At 41.8% G+C, this 15,013-nt stretch overlaps 1 protein-coding gene across 4 annotated transcripts in view; it reads left to right on the top strand.

Moving 5' to 3' along the window:
* LOC128356277 (plexin-A1-like) overlaps positions 1-12,657 on the top strand; it is a 156,136-nt gene extending 143,479 nt beyond the window's left edge. For 2 of the 4 annotated variants that reach the window (XM_053316767.1, XM_053316769.1), the window contains exons 22-31: positions 1,531-1,597; positions 4,998-5,144; positions 5,558-5,717; positions 6,349-6,452; positions 6,802-6,898; positions 8,366-8,556; positions 10,779-10,948; positions 11,215-11,427; positions 11,515-11,665; positions 11,842-12,657. In XM_053316767.1, the coding sequence (XP_053172742.1) occupies positions 1,531-1,597; positions 4,998-5,144; positions 5,558-5,717; positions 6,349-6,452; positions 6,802-6,898; positions 8,366-8,556; positions 10,779-10,948; positions 11,215-11,427; positions 11,515-11,665; positions 11,842-11,937 (1,396 nt within the window). In that variant the 3' untranslated portion in view covers positions 11,938-12,657. Of the gene's footprint in view, positions 1-1,530; positions 1,598-4,997; positions 5,145-5,557; positions 5,718-6,348; positions 6,453-6,801; positions 6,921-8,365; positions 8,557-10,778; positions 10,949-11,214; positions 11,428-11,514; positions 11,666-11,841 lie in introns of all 4 variants that reach the window. The other 2 variants (XM_053316768.1, XM_053316770.1) reach the window with 2 other exon arrangements.
* Positions 12,658-15,013: the final 2,356 nt, after the last annotated feature.

Below are 15,013 nucleotides of genomic sequence, written 5' to 3'. Positions count from 1 at the left end.
ACACAGGCACAGGAAAACCCTTAATAGTCTTCTCCCAAGTGGGTTTTCATCCCCTATGGCGAAATGATGCTCTTCACATTGGGTGCATTTTGTTTGATTTGTACATTATAGGCTCAGACTGGCCGTGTGTGGCAAGGAAAAGTTGCATCGACCCCCTTTCTCCCTGTAGCACATGATGAAGAACTTTGGAACGATAGGTGCTGAGATGTTGTATCCCCTGAATGAGATGATGTTACAAATCGCCCACTATCAAGTCTTGACATGCCCAAAAGCGTGTTCTGTCCAGGTGTATTCGCTTCCCTCGTCCTCCAACCTTCATTTCCCCGTTGCCTCATCTTTCATCTGGTATATTTTGCTGACAGCCATGAAAAAGAAACTGTTCCACATACATCAAACAACGCTCCACAGTCAAACGGGAGGCTTGCGGAAGCGTAGGAGTTCATGTCTCGTTCCTGCTACAGGCCCTCACTGGTTCCACTAGTGCATTGGCCTAGTTTCCTGTCTTCTCCTTTATTCCCTTCCTATTCCTCAATTGTCATGAAAAAAAGAGAAGAGTTTTCTGTGCAAAGTTAACAAGAAACTATCTTTCAGTGCTGTCATTTCTCAATAAAATGTTCTTTTCTTCACCTTTGTGCACCCTGTGCCATGCTAATGATAAAAAAAGACTGATATTTACCAGAAGTTGGAAAGTGTAGGAATGTGGCCCAGTTAGACAACCCAGTAACCCCGTAGAAGACTCCAGATAGCTCTCAAGCATCCCCCCATTCATCTAAGAGAAAACAAGGAATGGATAATTAAACAGCAGTGAAAGGGAGCGATTGCAGAAAAGGAAGGAGGTAAAAACTGAAGACGATGATCGAGGGAGAGAAATATTGTTGTTTTTTTGTTTGCCCACCTGCCTTCCCCCACATTCCCTTAGTGCCGGTCTCCCTTTCAGCTGTTTAACAAATTAGATGCAATAAGTCCGTTAATTACAATGCCTTTTAATTGTTCTGTTTTCACTCACCGTTTGTTCACGTGTGTCTGCTCAAGAGCGTGCACGTTCGGAGATTCCCCTCATTACATGCTAGGTTTGTGATTAACGAGAGAAGTTACCGAATTATACTAATTGCTGTATTTTTTAATGAAGACGAGTGGGTTTGCGTAGAGGGGAGAAATGTGAGGGAGGGGTGTGGAACAATGAAAGAATTGGAGGGGTTTGTTTTGCCAAGTTGATTTGTTTGGGTGTGAGGTTTGGGGGAGGGGGGGGGGGGGCACAAGCCACCTGATAATGCGCTGTTCTCGCCGGTGTGGGTGGGTGGGACTTGTTTTGGAATGACTCACAAAATCTCCCAGTGTCTTGTGCAGAGGTTTATTGAGGTGTCAAAAAATAACTCTTTTTTTGTGTGTGTGTGTTCTCCCTCTTCCTCTTCAATTCCTTCCTCTCTGTCCTTTCACTGTCACTTTCTTTTTCTATTATTTCCCTCTCACCCTCACTACCTCACCGCCCCCCCCCCCCCCCCCCCCCTCGCCCTTTCATCTCTTTCACAGGACGGAGTCGGTCGCTGAGAAGATGCTCACCAACTGGTTCACCTTCCTGCTTTACAAGTTCCTCAAGGTAAAATTGTCAGTCACTCACTCACTCACACACACACGCAGACACACATAACTTTTGAAGTAATACTAATACCGCTGGTGTTTGAGAATAGAAAAAAATGCCATTCTAACACAAACACACGGGCGCGCACACACACAGCTGCAGCACTAGATAAGGCAGAGGCAGCAGGCTACCTATCCCTTACCTCTGCCTTTCATGTGGTAAATTGTCCTTTCTCTGAATTGAGGAATCTGCAGAGTCTGAAGCACTGTTCAGACACAGCTGGTCATGTTGTTGTGATTACCATAGCCTGTCGCACTAACCTGTCCTTTCTTTGCGTCCCTCGCTTGTATTCTTTCAGAGCAAGGAAAGTGTGTGTGTGTGTGCATTTACCTGTATGCATGAAAGTGTGTTTGTATCACCCTAAAGAGCTTTGGTGGCTTAGGAAAAGAGGAAGCCAGAGATCTTACAAAAATGCATTCCCACATTTCTTTGTCTGTCTGATTTTCTCTCTCTGGATTCCTCTCCCTCTGATATGGAATCAGAGAAAATTATTGAAGCTTATCCTGCTAAATTCTTATTTCCACACACATACATTCTCTACATTCAAACATTGCTGCAGCTAATCAGTTAGCAGCAGGGCCTTAAATCACCACCAGGACAGGCATTCTGGTGGACAGCGAAGCAGCCAAGCCCCCAGGGGTCCCAGCTAGCATCTGTGTGTGTGTGTGTGTGTGTGTGTGTGTGAGTGTGAGTGTGAGAGAGAATGTATTAGTTGTGTGTTTGCTTGTATGTGTGTTTTGGCTCCATATGCGAGAGTGGACAGGCAGAGTTGGGTTCAGAGACAAGGGAGTGGGTTACCAGAGGAGCTGCTGGGGATAGTTGTGTTATCCCAGCCTTGTTTTAAAACAGCTGTCTATCTACAGAATTAACTTTACTTTAACCAAAGTGGAAGGAGACATGCAAAGACGGAGGAATTAAGTGAGAGAAAAGGACTAAAAGCAGAAAAAAAACAAGTGGTTATATAGAGAAGAATTTTTGGGGATGTGAAAGAGGTTTTAAAATGAAAAGGAAGGAAGGGAGGGAAGGGGGGTTTGGGTGAAATGAGCACTGAAGCAAAGACTTGCTGCAGCTGGCAGCAAGGTTACCAGCCTAGCTTTTATCTAACCTCTGCAATTCAGTGCCTCTCTTTCTCCTGAGTTTTTAGGAGTTGCATAAAAGAAAGGCCTGGAACAATTTCAAGGTTCAGCCAGGTGTGAATAGAGATGGGTAAAGGTCAAGTAGTTGTTGGAAAGAGATGGAACTTTTACTTAATAAAGGGAACAAGAGTAAGAGAAAAAAAGCCTTTTATCCATTACCCTATTCTAAAGGTTCACTTGTCCTCCTTTGCACTAGCTTGTGGGGGAGTCATATGGTTACACTGTTTTTGTACCTGTCCTGAACTCCTGTATGTCAGTGAAAGGAGCTTTAGAGTTGATATATTATTAGAATAGAAATGTCAAGACTCTTTCAAAATGCATTATGCTAATTATCAAGTTATAATGTAAATACATCTGATATGTTCAATATTACAAGTCTCTGCGTGCAGACTGAGGTCAAAATTTATAACGTAAACATGAAGCATGGCTGAGATGCAGCTCAGAGCTGGTTTGTATGCTGCGAGACAGAGAGGACGTCAGCTGGTGTGCTGTGTTTTCTCCGTAGGAAGCAGGCAGTGCTAGATTATCCCACAGAGTTCATCTGACAGCTCACCAAGATGACTGACATGTGTTGTGATGCAGGAACAGACCCAACTGAGAGGTGGAGGGCAGGACTTCGCAGTACACATCTGACAATATGTTGTTTGTGAATTGCTTCAGAAATAACATATTGGTAATTCGAGTACCATTATGAGACCATTGACATTTAGAAATACATTAATATGATCCAAACAATGTGCTGTCTTTAGAGGATGATTGAGGTCCGTTATCATTTTCATAGATTTGACCTTCAGTTATGACATTGTACTCACCAAAGTGATTGCTGAGATGTGAGAGCACAGTGATGTCACCTCAACAAGTTAATAAGCTAACAGTATAGCCAGATTATCAAGGATCCCAACCTTTTTGACTTGTGACCTTTTAAGAGGCTAAACCTTCTCTGTGTCCTTTTTCATGGGTTGAATCTCAACCAAAAAAGGTGTTTCCTCTTCAGACTGTTTATTTGAATAATCTTTAGAGGTCTGAAAGTGTGAAATGACCAAAAATACAAAGATTTAAAGAAAAGTTGAAAAAAAGTAAGACCTTGAGTTAGTTTGTTTGGGAACAGCTAGGGTTTTGTTTTTGTTTCGTTTCGTTTGTCTTTAGTAGAAATATGTTTTTCTCTTATTTCCCCCCTCAGGGAACCCCTCAGCTTTCTCCAGTGACCAATTAGGGTGTCCTGACCCACACATTGGGAACCAATGATCTAAGCCACTTAGTTGGAGGTTAAACCGAAAAGCTAGCACACTCAAAATGTCAGTGATAATGCCTCATTGCACAGGCAGTGTGTAAGCATGGTGAGCCAGAGTTAAACCACTGTTGATGGATGTTTCCTGTGGATAGTTTGTGTAATAATGTTACTGTTTACCGGTTTGTTTTCTCCTTAAAATAAGTTTGGTTCATCAGGATATTTACTTGAAACCAGTTAAACAAATTAGTTAATCTGCTCACGTTTCTTCTGACCTACAAAAATAAACTGGAATTATCCTTTAAAGGCGAGAGGAAACCAGCAGCTGTACAAGCAGCAGTGCTTAGTTGGCAGCCCAGCAGAACGAGTGAGTGAAAAAGAGAGATGGAAAGAGAGACAGGGGCCCAACTTCCCAGTGCTCGTTGCCTGGTTGACACGTCTCACACGCCAAAGTGCTTCTCCAAGCGTTTTTCACCCCTCAGTCGTTAACCTTCTATTAACTCCTCCATCAATTGCCACTCACTCACACTCACACTTTCTCTGATTTCTCTCCTTCTTGCCCACTCACCTCTTCACTCACACACACACACATACACACACAAACACAGATTTACAAAGGGTGTTTCTCCCAAAGAGACACTGGGGAGAAGCTTGAGTGTGTGAGAGAAAAAGTGTATGTGTGTTGTGTTCTGTCAGTTGTCAGGATGCCATTAGCCAACACAGGCCATGGCCTTGTACTTTACTAGTCTGCCTGTGGTTGGCTCACAGAAGATTGGAAATATAATTGGAGGGTTGCTCAGCAAAGCTATGCACTTTTTGCTGTCGAGTTTTTTGTTTTTGTTTAGTTTTTTGCACAGTTGCGTTTGTAGTGTTCATTTTTAACAATCTATCTTTCTCTCCCTTTCCTTCTCTCTTCATCTGTCCCCTGTTTGTCTTTTACTTCAACCTGTCTCCCTCTCTCCCTACCTCCACATCTTTCCTTTCCTGTTTCCAGGAGTGTGCTGGGGAGCCTCTGTTCATGCTGTACTGTGCCATGAAGCAGCAAATGGAAAAGGGACCAATAGACGCAATCACAGGAGAGGCCCGCTACTCCCTCAGCGAGGACAAACTCATCAGACAGCAGATAGACTACAAGACTTTGGTCAGTACACACATGTATTAGTGGACACAGACAGTTTGACCACATATTTGGTGCTGGATGAAAATGTAAAACAGATGCACACATAGAGTATATTAACACAGATTTAATGTGGCCAGTGTTCTCAGAAAGCAAGTCCAAATTGTTCAATCAGTGCTCATTGAGAAACCAATTCTGAAACCACTAGGAGCTTTGATGCAGATGAATAGCACATACAATAGTAATAAAAATCTACATGTGCTCTGTTCCACTGTTGAATATTGATTCTAAACTGCTGTGTGAGGCGTTGGTTTGCAGGTCAAAGATCCTTGCAGGGTCATGCCTCCTCACGTCAATAGTAAACACTCCCACCCTGTGCTGACTGTCTGGTGTAAGTCTGACCCGTGCCCTTTGCCCTCTGACCACTGCTTCTGTAGACGCTGCACTGTGTGAACCCGGAGAACGAGAATGCTCCCGAGGTGACAGTGAAGAGCCTGAACTGTGACACAGTGACACAGGTGAAAGAGAAGCTCCTGGATGCTGTGTACAAGGGCACACCATACTCTCAGAGACCAAAGGCCTCAGATATGGACCTGGGTAAGGAAAAGGAAAACTACTCCACACACACACACACACACACACACTTGTACACACAAAAATACATACACAGAGCACAGGTGCACTGCTACAGGGGGTAAAGAGTGAATTATTTCAAGCGCTCTCTGAAGCAGGAGGGGGCCCTTCAGAAAGGAGAGGTGATTCTGCAAAAAAAAGAAAAAAACTCAAGTGAGGAGCCAAAAGCCTCTAAAATTATGCATTGAGCCCAGTCTAAATTTAATTCAGGCAATGAACTTTGCTGGCTGCATCCTTAACTAAATCGCATTAACTTGGCATGTAGTTTGGAGGAGGAAGTTGTCTGTGCAAATTGATTAGTGTGCCTCAGAAGTGGGCAGTAAGTGTGGCTGTGAAAGAGAGGAAAACACCAGAATTGTCATATCTAAGTGGAAATTGTACTCACTCAACTATATTGAAATTTTAAGTATGGGTTCAAATACCAGTGTTAAAATAATGCATATCTGTAAAGTAGATAAAAAGTAGATAGTAGATTAACTGAAGGCATATTGTGTAGATTCACAGACTCGCACTTGGCTCTTTTTCTCTCATAATTTTCTGTGTACACAACCTTACCTGTATCTGCTCTGTGTTCGTGTGTGTGTGTGTGTGACAGAATGGAGGCAGGGTAGGATGGCTCGCATCATCCTTCAGGACGAAGACGTCACCACAAAGATCGACAACGACTGGAAGAGACTCAACACACTGGCTCACTACCAGGTACCCTGCTGCCTAAGCTCAACATAAATCCCATGAGACTTTGTGTGTTGTTGAAAGAACGACATCTCATTGATTTGGATGAGTGTTCTTATTGCTGGCCAATTCATTCAACAAACAGTAGTTGGTAAAATAGCTGCCACTGTTTTGGCTCAAATTCAGCCCGTTGAAACAATGTCACCTTTGTCATATCTGTTTATGTTGCATTTTGCCACAAAATAAAATAAAGAATAAAATACTTTAACTAAGGTAGTAAAGACATTTCATTTTTGTTTTGTGTGGTTAGGCTATAATCTTGCTGCTGGACATTTTGTGCAGTGATAACTAATCTTGAAAATCTTTTTTTTTTCAGGTGACAGATGGCTCAGTGATTGCCCTGGTGCCTAAACAGAACTCAGCCTACAACATCTCCAACTCCTCCACATTCACAAAGTCCCTCAGCCGATACGGTACGAGAGAAGGTGTGTGTGTGTGTGTATATGTATGTGTGTATGTAAGTGTGCACCCATTTCACAATATGTGCAAATGTATTTCCAACATGCTGCCTCTAAAATACCCATACTGCTTTGAGATTCTGACTTGTATGTTTTAAATTGAAGTAGTTTTGCACTTAGATTTGTGTCTGTCTGTGTCTCTGTACTAATTCTGTGTCTGGCACCAGCTCAACCTGTTGAGTTGATCTGCAATTCAGTTCAAGACCAGCTTAACAGCAGTTGTAGTTTATGGACCATAAACACTAAAGCCATTATAACTACTGTAATGTTAAAATGGAATTACACATTTTCATTTTTGCACAGTGCCTGTTTATGTTGTTACATGCAATCCTGCTTTTGTGCAACAAAGGCTTAAAAGACAGCAGATTGGCTCGACTGCTGGTTAAAGTGGATAACTGAGTGTGCCAGAGCTTGTTGCATTTTGGGTAATACTTTAACCTCCAACAAATGACCCAGCAGGTGTTTTCTCCCATGCTAGTCCAAATATATTTGAGAGTACATTTAAGTTTTAAATGAAATGACTTGACTGTATTTTGGTGTGTCAATATGTCTCAGAGGTATTTTTATGCCAAATAAATGTCCATGGAGCACATGTTAATGCCAGGTGCGAAGTGGATACTTTTTTCATCTCTGTCTCTCTTCTGTTTTCTAAGTCACACTCTGCTACTGAGCTCTGCCGCTGTGACATACACATAAATATACACTAACACCCCAATCACACTTGCTCTGAACTTCCTGGTCCACATTCTCTCCTGACATTTTGAACTGCTCAATCCTTTCCTGCTTTGTCACGCAAGTGACAAGCATTCAAACTGAAAGCGTAATGCTCTATGTCACAAAATAGGGGATCACTGTCCAACAAAGGGAGGGAGGGAGGAAGGAAGGGAGGAAGGGAGTAGGAGAGAGCGAGAGGGAGAGTGACAGACAAATTTATTCTGGAATGAAAGAGTGACATGCAAGTAGAAGAAGCTGTCACCTTTCAAAAATGCTTTTAACTTCAGAGAGATTTTTCTCTCCTCGGCTGCTTCAGATTTCTTATTCATGTGGGGTTTTTTTCTACCTACAAGGCTTAAATTATTTCCCCTTGAAATGGAGATTAAGTCTAAAGGAATTATAATTTTATAAACTACAGAGTTACTTTATATATGTAATCATATTGTATGTATCTAATGATACCTTGACTGTCTGTACCAGTAGACCTTTGTATAGAACTTCAAACAGAGATACAGAGCAGAAGTTCTGCACATAAACTTCATCCCTGAACTTCCTTAGAAGAGGGGCCAAAGAAAAATTCCTCTTATCTTATTTACCTTTTCATCCCATAACACTAAACTAATACCACAAAGCTCATCTTCAACTCTTTCCTACTGTTATTTTTGGCACTCACCTCTCCTCCGTGTTTTGTCCTTCTCTTCCCTGCAGAGAGCATGCTGAGGACAGCCAGCAGTCCAGACAGCTTGCGCTCCCGAACTCCCATGATCACCCCCGACCTCGAGAGTGGCACCAAACTGTGGCACTTGGTCAAGAATCACGACCACTCAGACCAGAGGGAGGGTGACAGAGGGAGCAAGATGGTCTCTGAGATCTACCTGACCAGACTGCTCGCCACCAAGGTATCAAGAAACTGTACATTCACACACACACACAAATACACACACTTGTTTGTCTTTATATCCTTGTGAGGACATTCATTGATATAATACAATAGGTAATGCATTCCCTGGCCCCTTACCCTAACTTTAACCATCACAACTAAATGCCTAAACCCAATTTTAACCTTAACCCTCAGATTGCCCGCACGTGCATGCACACACACACACACACACACACACACACACACACACACACACACACACATTTACACTCCTTTAGTCAAAAATCCCCACTCCATCACATCCTTGTCATGTAGCTCACTTCCACCAGTCCCTATTGACCTTTGTTTGGTGGTACTCTCAAGGCTCATTAACATTTTTCATAACCTTTTGCACAAAGACACACATATGCACAGGAATGAGTGTGAGTGTCTTAATTAGGAGGTTGACCTTTGACTATTGAGTTGTTTGGTTGGTGTTACTTGGCCCTCTGTTGGTGGCCGCAGGGCTTATAGGCCCAGGACTTTACCCTGCAATCATTATTAACCAAATTCCTCTGTGCCCTCAAGACCACACAGTGAAACCCAAGTTCAGGTTTTATGCAGCATGCGTCTTCAGATGGTGGTCTGAAATGTTACCTGGAGTCAGGCTTGTTGTTTGTGATGATGTCCTAAAGAGACAAGCTTTAGTCAAAGTATATTTGTTCCCTGAACTCCACTCACAAAATGTTTTGTGAGTCAGCAGTTGCAACCCTGGAATTACTTTATATTCTGCAGTTGTTCAAACTGGTACAATGTGGGCAACTTTTAGACACTTGTAATTGTTTATCAGTTAGAGGGTTGGTTAGGTTGTTTGATGGTCCAATACACGAATCTCCTAACAAAGCAAAAGTTTCAGCTCTAATGGTGTATCTGAAAATTGTCCATACTTTTGAATTCAATTAATAAGAATGACTTATTTTCTTACACAGCATCTTGTTTTGGACTTATTTTTTTACACAGCACCAACTCAAGAAAGCACACAAGACAGTTAATAGTTTAAAACACTTGGTTTAATTCAACTCTCAGTTACATATGTTTTTAAGCCTGTACAAAGGCCTAATTTACATATTGGTGGTCCATGAAATCTTCATCAGTCTTCCTCACTTAATGTACAAAGTACACATGAATCCTTGCTTTTTCCCCCAAATTTACTCATTTATTCCTGAAAGGATGCAGGCATGCACACAGTCACCCAAACACGCACAAACTGCCTGCACAACCTATCAACAGTGATAGGCTTTTGGTCTCATTTGCAAATACAAATGATCTTGGTGATTCAGCTCACCCTGATACTTCCTCTCCCCTGATGTTTCACTCATTAGCTCTAGATTTCCTTGTCGGAGCTTCAGGTAAGAAAGTGCAAAGTTAGCGGCATCAATGCTCCCACGATTGAGAAGTGATTAACATGCAAGCCAGAGGAAGACAATGGGGGAACTTAGAGCGCTGCAGTTTGTTCTTATTTATTACAGCCCCCACAGCTTTGTGTGTTTAGGAAGCTGATTTGTGGATGGGTGAATGAAAACAAAACTGCAGATTTAACTTCTGGCTGATTTAAATAAGGTTTTGTTAAAAAAAAGTGGCCTGGTGCTTACAAATGCTAAATAACGTGCAGGAGACTTGTGGGAAATATCAAATCATTTCAACTTCAGAGGAATTTGTGAGGATTCAGAATTGTTTGATGTGATAAAAAACATTGCAGAACAGCCTCAGGCAGAACTCTCATCGGAGCCCATCCTAAATACTGTAAAGAAGACTGAGCGCTCAGCATCATCACAAACTCTCAGAAAGTCAGAGTACTCAAAGTAAAGCACTGTCATTCTCAAACATCCGCCACTGACAGCCATCGCCTACAGCCAGACCAACACCACCAAAGAGGAGCATGCAAGCAGAGGCAGCTGTTTAATTGTCTTGTAACTCAACTGCTCAATGTTTAATTTAAGTGTAATTAACAAGGATGCTTTTTTTTTTATATATATAATGAGACGGGAAGGTGTAGAAGGCTTAATTCTTTACCTTAAAGTCTTTCTGGATAAACCTTGACCTCCTCACATATCCCTTGTGGTTCAGCATGTTTGAGGAATGAAAAAAAAATGAAAATAAAGGTATTAAATCACGATAGATCTTCTGTATGGACACACAAAGAGATTTTTTCTTGTTTTTTTTTTTCAAACTAACTAAGCCAGTCTTATCTGCACCACTCAGGGTACGCTCCAGAAGTTTGTCGATGACCTGTTCGAGACCATCTTCAGCACAGCACACCGGGGCAGCGCCCTGCCGCTTGCCATCAAGTACATGTTTGACTTTTTGGACGAGCAGGCCGACAAACACTCCATATCAGACTCTGATGTGAGGCACACTTGGAAGAGCAACTGGTAAGTGATTGTAGACTCTGTGTGTGAAAAGGCATCATTGCTTAGTTAAATGTGAATGAAAAAGACTGTAAGCCAGCGACTATGCAGCACTTAAACATTGACAGAGCAGCAGAATGTACAGTGTCCTTATTCTCTCTATCTCCCTTGCCCGGAGTATTTTATCACTCACAGAGCTGTATATGCAGCTTCATTCATTCACTGCATCCTAATAGCTTGTCAAGTCTGACTGCAGCTCCTCCTCTACATCTTTTGTTTCCCCCTTCTAGTCTTCCACTGCGGTTCTGGGTGAACGTGATCAAGAACCCTCAGTTTGTCTTTGACATCCACAAGAACAGCATTACAGACGCCTGCTTGTCTGTGGTGGCCCAGACCTTCATGGACTCCTGTTCAACATCAGAGCATAAACTAGGGAAGGATTCGCCTTCAAACAAACTGCTCTACGCTAAAGACATCCCCAACTACAAGAACTGGGTAGAGAGGTACGTCGATATATGTGGAATTTGTTTTGTCCTACAACTGTTTTCGAAAAATTGTGCAAGATGTCAACCCTTGTTGTGTGTGTGCAGGTACTACTCCGATATCTCCAGGATGCCGGCCATCAGTGACCAGGACATGAGTGCCTACCTGGCGGAGCAGTCACGCCTGCACGCCAACCAGTTCAACAGCATGTCAGCCCTACATGAGATCTACTCCTACATCGTCAAGTACAAGGATGAGGTGAGATCTCAAGCTTTTCTAATAAAATCTAGATACATTTGACTAACTAGCAGTTCATCATTTAACCTTAATTTGCATCCTAGCGTAGTTCTTTGTGTCTACATGCGTCTGTGTCATGCTTACATAGGTGATATTTTAGTCTCATCCACTGACCTCTTCCCCCTTTCTCTCTCCAGATCTTGTCGGCTTTGGAGCGGGACGAGCAGGCGAGGAGACAGAGACTGAGGAGCAAGCTGGAGCAGGTCATCGACACAATGGCCCTGGCCAGCTGAGGACCATCCAACACCTTTCGTCTCCTTCTTCTCTTCACTCCTCCTTGCCATCTGTCTCTCTCCCTCGCTCCTCTCACCAAGACTACAAACAAAACTCCAACCCCTAAACAATACGACAGACAAACTGCAAAAGGACTGAAGCAGTATACTGCAAAATGGGGGGGTTCGGCAGAGATGGGCGGGCCTGTGTACGCTTACATGTGTATGTGTGTGTTTGTCTGCAGCCCTATATGGCGTGTGGGCTAGTGTCTGTGTGAGAGACTGGGACACCAGACATTTTCACACATGCATACATGGAGAACATGTCAACATGACAGCATTTGATTATTGTGGATGTTTGTTGGTGTTTGTGGTTTGCTTGATTTTGATTTCCGGAGTTTTGTCGTGATGAAGCGGTGGTCAGGAAAAAAAACGATGGAAACCTGGAAAAGAACTCCATATATGGCGTCATTAGCAGGATGGACCAATCTGTGATGAGCCAATGGAGAGAGGCTCTCTAGTTCATGTGACTCCAACGGGCGTCACGCTTTTAATGGATGTTGGGGTTTTATTTTTTTCCTTCTTTCTTTTGTATAAATGTAATCAACTGCCCACTCTCTGATCTCTCGCCACTTGTATTACTGCTGAATTTGCACAATTTACAGAAACGTTACAAAGGAAGACTATATAGATATTATATATAAATACAGCTACGTTTTTAAAGAAAGATTAGGGAAAAAACATTTCGGTTATTTTTCCTTTTCATTTTAACCAACAAACACAATAAAAATACAACAATAAAACATGATTTGATATTTCAAGTACAAAAAAAAAACAACGTAGACAAAAAAAAACAACGAAAAAGAAACAAAAAAGTCGTACTGTGCCATGTTTTCTTTGAATGTTGTTTAGTGCAAAGACATTTTGTTAGATGGAATGTGCTACCGTATGATTTTTAAATATGAACATGCCTAGTGACTGAAAAGAAATGTTCGAGTGACGACCCACCAGAAGATCCTTGTTGAAAATGGCGGAAAAGCGAGACGATGTGCAGAGTTGTTGTTTGTTTTTTTTTTCTTCTGGAGTTCAGGACAGTTCATGGTGTCACAACGATGACATGAAGTTGCTATTTTTTTCTTATTCAATCAGTGCAATCTTTTGGTTTAAAAAAAAAAACAAATATATACCCACAGGATTGTTGCTTTATCGTGGCCACATTAGTGTCCAACGCCACAGCTGGTTCCTCTCTTCAAAGGTCAAGAAATGGCAGTTCAGTGGATCATGTTATAGTGACTGAACAATGAAGTACCTACATTGCACTACCTGAAATATTCCTGTTAGCCCCGATAAGACGAAACCACCATATCTAACTATTACGATTCCATGGGTATTGGGTTTGTGTTATCCATCCCTTGAAGGGTCATTAATTTAAATGCAGTCCTGCAAGAGCAAAGCCAAAGTCTTGGTGCTGGCAGACTTTGTTTACGTCTTCACAGGAGCCACAATGAGGTCAGGTAGAGCTTAGTCGAGCCCCTTAGTCATGAAACAAAGTGGGAAAAGCTGTTTTTAGCCCAAAGCCACATTTTCTTTTTCAATTTTCTCAATATTAATACCCAGATAGAGGGCCGACAAAAATACACCAAGCGCTTCTCTCCACCTCTAACCTATCTATTTGAGACAGGGGGTTTTAGCTTTTTATCTGTGAGGGAGGAATATATAAAGATACAGAGGTGAGACACCTCTGTTCATTAGCTCCATGAGGCTGAGTAATCCTCCCCTTAGCCTGCAGCTCTTGTTTCAGAACTAGCCTATTGCCATGTGTGGCTTAAGCTTTTTTAATTATTGCTCTCTTAAGAGGATTTCTTTGTTTCTCCTTTTTTTTTTTTTTTTTTTTTTTAAGTCTTGAAGTCACGGTTTTTGACTTTGTGGTGAGAAATAATGTTTTCATAGTTTTTTTTTTTTTCTTTCTGCTTGCCGAAAACCAAACTGTGGTCTGTACAATGTTTTTGTTGATGTTTTCATTTGTAAATTGTATACTTTTTCATGCTGAACAAACAAAAATGTTTGTCAGGTTTTTTGTTGTTTTTTTTTTGGTTTTGTTTAGTTTTTTGTCTTTTTATTTTCGACATGTAAATTGTACATTTTGCGGTACACAGAAGACAAAATTCTCTTGGGTTTGCCTGAAGTTGAAGTACTTGACCGAACTCGAGGTTTATTTTCCTGATCTTAAGGATCAAAAATGAAATTGTTGCATCAGATGAGCATCTGTGTCTTTGTGATGGAAATGTGACTTGCTGCTTTTACTCTCGTACCTTGTTTTTCTATCAAACATTAGGGCTGTCATTTTATGCTGATCATAAATGCTGTCGCTGTCCATTTTTACGCCAGGTTCCTTAAAAACAAGACAAAACAACACAACAACAATCTTCTCCTACACCCACCTCCCAAATTACTGTCAACCCACCGGTCTGTTTACATGTCTGAGATGTGACATTGCTTGCTATTGCTGCAAACATGAGCCTAGTTCAACTGGATGCCTGTTGGAACTTGATAGTTTACTCTAAACCTGCCAAAAAGGAGTCTTTAGGGACCACTCTGGTGGTTTTGGGGATAGAAATTTCATCTTTTAAGCTGACCATGTTGGCTACACATAAAAGAATTTCTGTAGTAATCATGTATAAGAGAGCATGCCACCAAACAAATATTTTGAATATGTTTTCCCCTCTCTGTATACAGCTGACTTTTTGCTGCATCTGTACATTTTGGTGCTTTTACTGTAGATCACATGGCAAGGAATCAGGAGGCTGCTGAAGCCACAGCTCAGCATTGCTGTTACCAACAGTCCTTTTCTAGGATCTGTATGAGTACAATGTACAGTCGAGACAAATCCACTCAAAGCACACAGACAAAAACCAGCTGAGACTACGGTGTCCAGCTTGTGATCTGTCAGGCTTTTTAAAGAAACTTAAACATTCTCCTCTCATTCTCAGGTTCATGGTCCATTTGTGTTATATTCTGTTTGTAATTTGGTTGATTAAATGGCTGGTAAGGGGGGTGGCTTGTTTTTTAGTTTGCATGGCTACTTGCAAGTCCAGAT

The sequence above is a fragment of the Scomber japonicus genome, chromosome 3, assembly GCF_027409825.1.
Source record: "Scomber japonicus isolate fScoJap1 chromosome 3, fScoJap1.pri, whole genome shotgun sequence".
Classification (NCBI taxonomy): domain Eukaryota; kingdom Metazoa; phylum Chordata; class Actinopteri; order Scombriformes; family Scombridae; genus Scomber; species Scomber japonicus.
Note: the sequence above shows the minus strand (reverse complement) of the source record. Positions and strands in the feature narration are given on the sequence as shown.